General features: G+C 36.7%; 1 protein-coding gene across 12 annotated transcripts in view; it reads left to right on the top strand.

Moving 5' to 3' along the window:
• The window catches only part of SUPT3H (SPT3 homolog, SAGA and STAGA complex component), a 654,394-nt gene that overhangs the window by 341,206 nt on the left and 301,162 nt on the right, over positions 1–12,026 (top strand). For all 12 annotated transcript variants that reach the window (XM_072642333.1, XM_072642332.1, XM_072642324.1 and 9 more), the window contains one exon: positions 10,792–10,876. In XM_072642333.1, coding sequence (XP_072498434.1) covers positions 10,792–10,876 — 85 coding nt within the window. The remainder of the gene's footprint in view (positions 1–10,791; positions 10,877–12,026) is intronic.

Raw genomic sequence — 12,026 nt, 5'->3', positions numbered from 1 at the left:
AAACAGTGTATCCCAGCTCAGACAAATATACTTGAATATCTTTGATGATTATACAAGGAAAAAATGCCAAGGCCCATTTTTACCTCCCATTTCACTAATTGAATCTCACACCTATTAAGAATATTCAGTTTACTTCAAGCACTGACCACCCAAAGCAATTACTATACCAACACAGGTCACAGTGATTGAGTTACCTGCTCTGCAGTCTTTGTGTTTCCTGGTCTTCCTAAATACCCCCAACGAATCACAATTATTCAGTCATTTGCTTCCCTTTCCCTCTCACCTTTTGAAGGTGAGAGCTGTGGAGAAAACTTTCTTGTGTTATATAGATGGTCTACTGTGGGTTTCTGTTTTCCTAGCCTCATAGCATCTCAGTACTCTGCCATTTTTTCATAAGCCCTTTCCAGGTGTTTTTTAACAAAATGGAAACACCAAGCATTCAGATTTGAGATAAGTCAGTTATTTATTTAGGGCTTTGTTTTATTTTGTTTTTTGCTGCATTACCTCATGATGAATTGGAATATTGCTTTTATGAGAGGCATTCTTGTGTAGTGGATAGAACCCTGGACTTGAAGTTGGGAAGATGTACTTTCTAATTCTGTCTCAAATACCTATGTCACATTACCTATGTGGTGATGGGCAAGTTAGCTATTTTCTTTAAGCATCAGTTTCTTCATCTTTGAAATGAGAATAAGAATATTTGTACTTTTCAACAAAGCAGGGCTGTTGCAAAGATAAAATCATATAGTGTCTGTAAAATACTTTGCAAACATATAAAGTATTATTATTGTTGAATTCGTAACCTTAGTTTAATGATTATCTTTTGATATTTCCTCAACCTCAGGGATATATATTCTGAAAATCCTCCAAAGATGTCAAAACAAAATTTATCCCTTTTTTTATTTTGTTTTATTTTTTATTTTTTGAACTGTTCCAATAATAATTTTATTTATTTATTTATTATTTTGTTTTCAGTGTTCTACAATCACTTCCATATATCTTAGATTTTTCCCCCTCCCTCCCCATACTTCCCCCCTACATCCCCATTTCCTCTCCGAGATGGCATGCAATCTTATATAAGTTCTACACAATACATTCCTATTAAATATATTTTCATCTTAGTCACATTGTGTAGAAGAATTAAAATGAATGGGAGAGACCATAAAACAAATCGGAACATAATACAGGAGAAAATGGTCTGCTTCATTCTGTGATCCAATTCCATAGTTCTTTCTCTGGATGTGGAAGGTGTTTTGCCTCAAGAGTCCACTGGAATTTTTTAGGTCCTTCCTTGCATTGTTATGAAGGACTAAGTCTACCAGAAAAATTCTTCACACACTGTGGTTGTTGCTGTGTACAAGTTCTCTTGGTTCTGCTCCTTTCACTGAGCATCAGTTCATATAAATCCTTCCAAGCCTCTCTGAAGTCTTCCTGTTCATCATTCTTAAAGCACAATAGTATTCCATTACATTCATATGCCACAACTTGTTCAGCCATTTCCCAGTAGATGGGCATCCCCTTGGTTTCCAGTTTTTATCTACCACAAAGAGAGCTGTAATAAATATTTTTGTACCCATGGAACTCTTTCCCATTTTTATGATCTATTTGGGATACAGTCCTAGAAGCGGTATTGCTGGGTCAAATGGTATGTACATTGTTGTAGTCCTTTGGGCATAGTTCCAAATTGCTCTGCAGAATGGTTGAATCAACTCACAGCTCCACCAACAATGAATTAGTGTTCCTTCTGATTTTGTCATGTTAGCCAGTCTGATAGGTGTGATGTGGTACGTTGGAGTTGTTTTTATTTGCATCTCTCTTATCAATAGTGATTTAGATTGTTTTGTTTTCAGGAACCATTTTAAAAGAAAATGTCTATTGGACTGAAAGCTCCAGCATTTGATAATTTACCTTATCTAATGTTTTTATTACTCCAAGTATCTAAAATAGAATTATATACAAGATAAATGATTAATAAATTGTTGTTGTGATACTTTGTTGGAGAAAACCAAGTGAGCAAGGATAAATTGTCACTACCCTGTTCCAAACAAGTTTGAATTTGCTATATGCTCATGATACCTGTGATGATCCCTTCTTAACTGTCAAACTTATCAGTCATACATATTCATTTAATGAGGTCATTCTTTCCTTTTTGCATGAAGTAGGCAAAATCATATGGTTGTATGTGGTTGGAAGTAGTGTAAATTCAAGAGTAGTGATAATTTACATGTGTTTATGACCATTTCATTGCCCTAAGCAGCCAAACATAACCAAACTTCTCCAGTTTTTTCCTCCCCTAAACACAGTGGGTAATTTGGGTTGGTCAAATATTGGATCATGATGACATAAACAGTATGATGTCTGTGTTTGCATGTGCTGTCTAGTGCCAGAGTGGATGACTAGAATGCATATTAGGCCTCAAGCCTGGTATTCACTCTAATTATAATTATGAGAAATATCTTGGAACTATAGTGATAGTTACCATATAAATATCCAGTCAAACATGTGGGCAGAGGAAAAAGAAAAGCTGTTTCTTTTAGAAGGAAAAGTCATCCAGGGCCTTGTACCAAGTGATAGTCACATACTGTCCATTCCAAAGTAATGTCAATTACCTGAGGTAGGAAAAAGACTGAAAAGCCAGAACTAATAAAAAAAAAAAGTAACTAGCAACCAAGACCACACCAATTATTTAACCACAGCATCCAGAATAATTTAACCACATTAGAGTTTGTAGCCAGCAGTAAGTACTGAAATGTTGGAAGCAACTAAAGCATCCAAAAAGACACACACATGGAACTAAAGAAATGTCTCTTTGTCCTTACTTTTCTGTTTGGTTCCTGGATGCCCTATGGGAAAGATCTGCTTGGGAGACTTGTATTCTTGGGGGCTGGTGTGGAACTGGTTGTTGATTCTGCCTGTTGCAGATTATCACCAAACAGTCAACCCTTATTTTTCTCCCTTGTAATTCCTGTGATTAAAAAATAAATTACATCTTTCTCCATTATCCTTTTTTTATTGAATTATTTTATTTGCTTTTGGTGTTTGACAATCAGTTCCATGTATCTTAGATTTTTTTTCTACTCCCTCCCCCTCATTCCTCCCTTCCTCTCCACTCCCTCCCTGAGACAGCATGCAATCTCATATAGGTTCTATATGTACATTCCTATTAAATGCATTTTGCATAGAAGAATTAAAATAAATAGGAGAAACTATAAAACAAAACAAAACATAATACAAAAGAAAACGGTCTGCTTCTATCTGCAATCCAATTCCATAGTTCTTTCTCTGGATGTGGAAGGCGTTTTGCCTCAAGAGTCCATTAAAATTTTTAAGTCCATGCATTTCAGTGAAGTACTAAGTCTACCAGAAGAATTCCTCACACACTGTGATTGTTGCCATGTACAAAGTTCTGGTTCTGCTTCTTTCACTCAGCCTCAGTTCATATAAGTCCTTCCAGGCCTCTCTGAAGTCTTTCTGTTCATCATTTCTTATGGCACAGTAGTATTCCATTACGTTCATATACCACAACTTGTTCAGCCATTCCCCAATTGATGGGCATCCCCTTGGTTTCCAGTTTTTGGCCACCACAAAGAGAGCTGTGCTATAAATACCTTTGTACATGTGAGACCCTTTCCCATTTCTATACGATCTCTTTGGAATAGAGTCCCATAAGCAATATTGCTGGGTCAAAGGGTATGCACATTTTTGTAACCCTTTGGGCATAGTTCCAAATTGCTCTCCAGAATGGTTGGATCAGCTCATAGCTCCACCAACAGTGAATTAATGTTCCAAGTCTCCCACATCTCCTCCAGCATTTATCATCTTCCTGTTTTGTCATGTTAGCCAATCTGATAGGAGTGATATGGTACCTCAGAGTTGTTTTGATTTGCTTCTCTCTAATCAATAATGATTTATAGCATTTTTTCATATGATTATAGATACTTTTAATTTCTTCCTCTGAAAATTCTCTGTTCATATCCTTTGACCATTTATCAATTGGGGAATGACTTGTATTCTTGTACATTTGACTCAGTTTTCTATATATTTTAGAAATGTTTCTCCATTATCCTTAATCAAGGCCTTCACATTTTGAAAATGGGTTATTAGGGAACAGTGGTGTGTTCCATTAAGCATGCATAATAGCAATTTCACAAAACATAATGCTAACACTCCAGGAAACGTTTCCATTCTTTTTTCTCTTTATGGGGCTATGAAATGTTTACTTGGAAAATGCTCTTATATGTATACATGATTTGATATAGGGATTAGACCTTGTGATTTCATCATTATAGGGAACCGATAGATGAGGACACTCCTTCTTGTAAGGCAAATCAGCCCATGCTTTGTAATTTACATCCCTAGAGAGCATTCAGTGATTTGCCTAAGGTTACACATCCAGTAGGAATCAGAAATGCAACTTGAACCCAGGGCTTCCTGGCTTAAAAGCCATCTCTTTCTTCACTATGCCATGCTATCTCTTATATAGACCTATGAGGAAATAAAATTGATTAACTCTCCTATCTCATTTTGCACTAATTTTCTTTCATATCCATTTATCTTTTCTCTTAATTTCATATTAATTACAACATTTACAATTAAATAGTTATCCTCATGGTCATGCCTTAAATCAGAGTAGTTGAAAAACCTGGGGACTGATAGATAATTAGTGTTATAAAATAGAATCAAAGGACATTTTTCTTTTGGTCCAGACTTTTTATGATTTCACCCATGTGATCAGCTCACTACAGACTAATGCAGATCTATCATTTATTTCCTCTTGTAGAGATTCACCTATTAATAAATTATATCTCTCCCATCCTTTCACTCCATGTACACTACATCCATTCTAGTCCAGTCCCATATCACCTGTCATCTGGACCTTTGCAAGACTCTCCATGCCTTGATTCAGTCTTCTCTGCTTCTAAGTGATATTGCTAGAATCCATGTCTGCTCCTGTCACTCCCATGATCAGCTTATTCCAGTGGTTCTCTGTTATCACTCGAACAAATATAAGATCATCTATTTTAAACTTCTTCACAACTTGGCTTCAACTTGTTTGTCAAGCATTTTTACCCACTATTACTCCTACTGCCCTTTACACATTCTTTAAGATACATTACATTATTTTTGTATATTGTATGTGGCATTAATTTTTCCAACCAAACTTTCCTTCTTGCTGTTGGGCACAAATGGCCATATCCTCTGCCTTCCCATGCCAAATCCTATTTTTCATCCACAATATATGTTCCAGTCCCTCAATCCCTCAGTTTTCTCTGAGACTAACTCTCCTAAACAAGCAACTCACCCTTTTTTCCCCATCTTGACTCTTTGGTAAAGCAGTTCAGTTCTCCACTCTCCTCTTCTCTTGAGTTACTAGACTTCTTAATATATTTTCAGTTGTTCTCTATCAAGCCTCAACCTTGGACCACTCACACTATCTTCTGCCTTACTTCCTATACATGTGTTGCTGAATGAAAGTGGAGAAAATCATGTACCCATTCTGATTGGGTGCACTACAGATTTATGGCACACAACTTATCTGGTCTCTCACTGCTGCTAAACAGTCTTATTATATTTCCCTTCTCAACTAACTATGCTACTTTCCACAGCATCTCTTCTAAACCTTTTAATCCCTTCTCAAACTTCCCTTGGCTCCCCATCCCCCTACTCTTTCAAGTTCAAAACTTGCTTTCTGTTTTACTGAAAAAATTGAGGCCATTCACCATGAGCTACCTCTTCTCCCTTTTTTCATCTCATATCACTCCTATGCCTCTGCCACTATCTCTTCTTTCATACCTGTCTCACATGGTGACTTAAAAAGTGTAACCCATTTACCTACTCAAGCAAATTCCATCCCATCTTTTCCAGCAAATTGACTCATTTTTGTCATTCCATCTCTGTCACTTATTTTCAATCCTTCCTTGTCTTCTGGCTCTTTTCCTGTTATTTACAAACAGGCCCATGTTTCCTCGCATCCTCATAAACCTCCACTTAGTCCTTCTGTCCCCATTAATGATTGTGCTATATATCTTCCCCTTTGTTGCCAAACTGTTTTAAAAAGCCTTATGTGATAGGTGCCTCCACTTTCTCTCCTCTCATTCTCTTTTTAACCCCTTACGTTCTGACTTCAGACCTCATCATTTCATTCAGGTTGCTCTCTGCAGAGTAATCAATGATCTCTTAATTGCCATACTCAAAGGCCTTTTTTTCAGTCTCATTCTCCTTGACCTTTTGATACCCTTTGACAATGTTGATCACCCTCTTTAGGCTTTTCTAAAGTAGCATTGGTACTAGAGCAAGCATTGGCCAAGGAGAATAGTTAATTCAGTAGTTTTGATGGCAGAACTCAAGATGGCAACTTCCTAATCAAAAAAACAAAAGGTGTGCATTTCCAAATACTCCGTGTCAGTTCTGAGAAAATATTCCAAGTTCACCAGCTACTTCTTCCTGGTTATGCATCCTAACAAATGGTAGTGATCCGTTGAAACCATTTTCATTTGCACCTGGTCTTCTTCAAACCAGTTGGAAGCACTTTTAACCTTTGTTTCCATCATCAGTCAGTTCCATGGTCTATGTATAGTATAATTTCATTTCTTAGAAAAGTGCCCAAGGAAGGGCGAATAAAGAAAGAAAAATTCAATTCAACAAATAATTATGAAGCATCTAAACTCTGCTAGGTGATAGGGATATGAAAAGTGATAAGACTTTGGCCTTCAAAGCTTACACGTCTGCAGGAAGAGGGTAGATATGAGATATATACAGCTAAGTATGATACAAGGCAGGAACTGATGAAGACAAAATGCTGTACAGAATTTTCAGGGAAAAGTCACTTTCCAATGAGGTGAAGGGGAGGTCAGAGAGGGCTGTAGTCTAATGGGTCTAATGTAGTCTAATTCTAGAGTTTACTAAATGATAGGTGATATAATTTATTGGAGTCATGAGAAAGAAGACTATATAATGACACAAAAACTGCTATAACATGGGGTAGATGACTAGGGTATTTAGGGGAGGGATTTGTCTTTAAACTCAGCCTACAGATACCTGAGTGACCTTGGAAAAGCCATCTTTTGACCTTTAGTTTCCTTATCTGAAAAATGAGGTTAATAATCTCTAAGGCTGTTTTCAGATTCTTTGATCTTTAAATATTTATTCAAATATTAAATTTAAAATATTTATTTTTTTATTTGTTTTCTTTGGTTCATCACCCACCTAAGCAAATTTTATATAGGTTAGTTGAATAATCTTTGTGAATTGCTGTGGCCAACAAAATTCCATCACCTGCAGCCTGATTCTCTAGTACTGAGCTTCCCCAAACTTAGCTTGTTTGATCCTTGCAAAACAAATAAGTGGATTGATATGAAGCCTTTCTGATTTTGTGCTACCAATGACAATTTTTCCTCTGCTAGCATAGCATAGCCTTCAAGAACTGAGTGTTAACCTCCACACCACAATGAAATATTGGAGTGACATTTCAATAGAGTATTATGGTTTCATTTTGTCAACAGGATTTGATTTGTAAAAACGTGATTTGCATGCAACTTTTGAGAAACACACTGCATAAAGCAAGCTACATATGTACACGACATGTTTTGTGTAGCAAAATCATTTCTAGCACATGGTTGATACCGAGTGCTTTATTTAACTGATTACAAATAAATCTCTTACAGTAAATATAGCCTATCACTCATTGGAGGGAAAAGTGTTATTGACTTACAGCTGAACTTTTCATTATTTTTTCGATCACATAACAATTTACTCTTTACCTCTGCCCACCCTTTCCCATTTTAGACACCTTATAGAATACCCACAAGGTCAGTTCAAGTGCTAGTCCAAACATTCCATTCCATTTTGATTTTCTTTAAAGGGTGAACAGAGTGGTTCTTCATTAAATTGGCCCCAAAATGATAAAGAGACATAGCCCTATATTGTCCTGAAGTTGAATTTAACAATTATTTTATTAAATACCTAATACTTACAGAGTCCTAGAATAGTTGGTAAAAGAGAACAAAAGATTAAATAAGTGAAGACCCCTATCCTCATGGGATAAAACACACATACAGCTATCATACAAAATATGTAATAATTACAGAAGAGAACGAAGCCTCCTCCATGGATCCAAGGGAAGTAAAAAGTATTCCTTACTTAAGAGACCAAGGAAAATGTTTTGAAGGAGATAGCATTTGACTTGTGCCTTGATAAGTAGAATTTCAATCAGCAGATATGAGAACTGGGGTAAGGGTATTCTGTGTTTGGAGACCAGTGTCCATGCAAAGGCATGGAAGTGGGACAGTAGAACTCTTTTGCAGTGCAGGAAGGTAGGGCCAAGTTCCATTTGGCTGAAGCTTACAATAATACATAGAATGGAATAACATCACAAAGCTGCAAAGGTAGGGTAACAGCAGACTGAGGAGGGTGTTCAATATTAGGCTGTGGAATTTTGTTTTTTCCAGATGTGGACAGACTTTAGACCAGACTTTGCACAAGTATTTTACACCTGACCAGGACCCAACCCCAATCCAGTTATGCCCTTTATCCTTGGGATTGACTAGCTCCCATTGAAGGTTGGAAATGCATGGAAGAGTAGAAACACGTTTCATGAAGTTACCTAATTATGGCATTTACATTTATTCTAAAATTGAAAACAGTTATTTTAAATATAGGCAGAATTTGGGAATGTATAAAATGTGGATATCAGTTTTTTTAAGTGCAGGTTTTGCTTATTACTTAAAATGTCTTGGTTTAGTACATGGGAAGTATCCATTAAATATGTCTTCTTTCTAGATTAATTTTTATGTGTAATAATATAAACTGCCTTAAAAGCATATTTCTCTACTTTAACAGGTGTTTATTTAAAGGTCATCTTCCAATTTGTGTCTATGTTTTGGCACATACACGCAATTCTAATTTAAACCCACAGTGTTCTGTAGCAATTTCCTTTGTAAAAATGCTGAACTGGTTAGTCTTAAGTTCTTATAGAGTATTGGAACACAAACCAATGATTTCATTCAGTATGTGGAATCCCATTTCTAAATAGAAGCACACAAGTAAAAGAAAGGAGTCTCATCTTACCTTATAAATGGTGTCAGATTTTTAGGCATCTGTCTTCCACTCAGTAAGTGAGAAGCAGTATTAGAGTGTTAGGCTAAAAGAAGTGGTCATTAAGCCATTTGGCACATGGGTTAACTTGAGATGATGCTCCCTAGAACTGAGGATGAGTATCTAAGAATTAAGGGTGATCACAGTGCTTTTGCTATGTATCCAGAGTCCAAGTCTCCTCTGGCTTCACTTCTTTGCCATCAACTATTGCCACTAGAATCACAGCCCTTCCTTCTGTGTCTAAAATTAGAGGAAGTATGGTGGAGCATCAAGGATAGAAGCAGAAGTAGTACAGGCTATGTGCCAGTTCAAGAAAGCATACTGGAATAGTGATGAAGAAATACAGAAGAAATAGCCAAAAACCATTGTCAGTCTGAGAAGAGAAGCAGGCAAAGGTGCCAGCAATAGGAAAAATCCACTGGACAGATACTTCAGATTGTCCACTATGGCAATCAGTAGATTAGCAAGTCAACTGTATTATTTTCAATACTAGGTTAACTAGGGCTGCATTTCAGTGATTGGTAGGAAATCAGTGATTTCAAATACTTTCTGTGGCTTAAAAATGCTGAACACATTTGCACAGAAAAAAATGAAGCAACTGTGGCTAGGTATAGCAGTTTTCATTTTTATTTTGCCAAAACCACCATGCCAATATCTAGCTTTCCATGTGTGGGGAAGAAATTGGCAGAAGTAATGTGGGAAAAATCATGGGAGAACAAAAGCTGAAATATCAACAATCTTTTATAAATTAACTGAACACACATAATCATTCTCTCATTCATGCATTGAGCAAATATTTATTTCTTACTGTGTACAAAGCACCATACCCTGTACTAGAAGAGAAAAAAATTTCAGAGGCACAAAATTTAGATTAAATAGAAGCTCTCTAGCTTCAGGAGTTTATATTCTGTTAGTATATATAAAGGACAGACACTTATGAGTGGTTGTTCCCCACAAGTATCTATGCGATCTTTTCTATAATTTCTATTGTTTTGAGTTATCTGAGCCACTGAGAAGTTAGGAGACTTGTCCAGAGTCACCCAACCTGGATGGGTCAAAGGCAGGATCTGAGCCGTGCTGTCTATGCTTTTTGCTGCTGATATTCAAATTTTTTGTGTGAGTCAAATGACTTTTGCCTTTGCCCATAAGGTCCCCATACCTTTAAATCCTTCCCTAATCAAGTCTGTTTCTTTTAAGGTTTAATCAGTTTTAATTGTTGGTGATCCTTCCCTCTACTTATACTTTTGTATATACTTATATGTTTACATTTTGTGCCTTCTCCTCTGTCTTCCAGTAGAATGAACAACAGCTATTTTTTTCTCTTTAGTGTTTGTGTCCTTAATGCCTTGTACATAAGGAGATATTACTTGTTGGACTGGACTGTAGGTAACACGTTTCCTGAACCAATACTAAACGAATAAATAACTAAAACTACTCAGCTTATGCAGGTTGATGTCTTCGGGGAAGAACAGTATGCCATTTTAGGATGTGTAAATTAAGTTCAAGATGAATGAAAACTGTCTAATATCTTGTACATCTCAAGTGCTTCCTAAGGCTGAAGTTGTTGAATTGCTTCATGTGTTATGATGTTAATCGGCTGGTTTCCAACCCTCTCACCCCAAAACAAAGCAAAACCCTCTATTTTTCAAATTCCTTTGTGTTTATTTTATTTTAATAGTTGTTTTTGTTTGTTTCTAGGTTTTCTTTAGGAGATGCTAGAAGGCCACTTCATGAAACAGCAGTTTTGGTAGAAGATATTGTTCATACCCAGTTGATTAATTTGGTAAGAATATATATTGCCCTGTACAGAATTTTATTTCACTCACCACATACAACTCTCCATGAATCCTTCTTTCCCCTTCTCTTTTTACTGTGTTAGCTCTATTCATCAAAAGTAGCTTTCTTCAACTGGGTGCTAAGAAAAAAAAAGCATTTTTGTTATCTAATTAAAATAATTACTCTTAAGGTTTAACTTTTCCTAACGTAGTTGCATTTCCAAAGAAGAAGATGCTGAACCAAATGAAGATGTGGAGGCAAGGCAGCAGGTGGTCCAGAAGAGAGAGGGCTAGGACTGGGGTTAGGAAGATCTGAGTTCAGTTCTAACCTCAGACACTTAATTGTATGACCCTAGGCAAGTCACTTAACATCTACAGACAGATCTTGCTTTACATAAATGTACCAGTTCTTCAACCTCTACGTAAAGCCTTTACATAGTGTGAATTTGCTCATGGACTTGAAGAAAAGATGGTTGGAGGGGGAAGCTATAAGGGTCAGGCCAACCATGTGGGGGCCTGCTCAGCCATGTGAGAACAGGACTAGAAGCAAAAGGAAGAAGAGGTGTTGGGGACATGTGGAAGAGGGGACAGACACATAGTACCCCAGTGGGGACAGACATAAGATAGACACATGGGGACCTGACCTGTGGGTGGAACAGGGCAAAGATGCTGAATTTGAGATCAGGATACCTGAATTCAAAGGCAGTATGGTATACTGGACAGGATGCTGTCCCTGGATTCCCAGGCCTGGGATTCAAATGTCAGCTTGTCCCTTGTCAGCTCTGTGACCTTGAGTAAGTCACTTTTATTCTCTAGGCTTGCATTTCCTAGTCCATAAAATACAAGATATAAATTATATTATATTATAAAATATAAATTCATATAAAATAAGAGGGCTGGACTATATAGCCTTTGAGGAATTTTCAAGTTCTCAACCTACATTCCCATAATTTTCTGTGATCTATATTTGATATTTACTATCTGTATGATCAGAGATATGTCGCAACTTCTCTGAGTCTCAGTTTCCTCATCTGTAAAACAGTGATACCTACCTACCACTCAGGGTTGTTGTGAGGAAAGCACCAGGTAAATCTGCAAGTGTTCTATTAGTATGAACTATCATTATTTATTTAAATTGCATTTTTAAAAAATCAAATA

Source organism: Notamacropus eugenii, chromosome 2, assembly GCF_028372415.1.
Source record: "Notamacropus eugenii isolate mMacEug1 chromosome 2, mMacEug1.pri_v2, whole genome shotgun sequence".
NCBI lineage: Eukaryota > Metazoa > Chordata > Mammalia > Diprotodontia > Macropodidae > Notamacropus > Notamacropus eugenii.
Note: the sequence above shows the minus strand (reverse complement) of the source record. Positions and strands in the feature narration are given on the sequence as shown.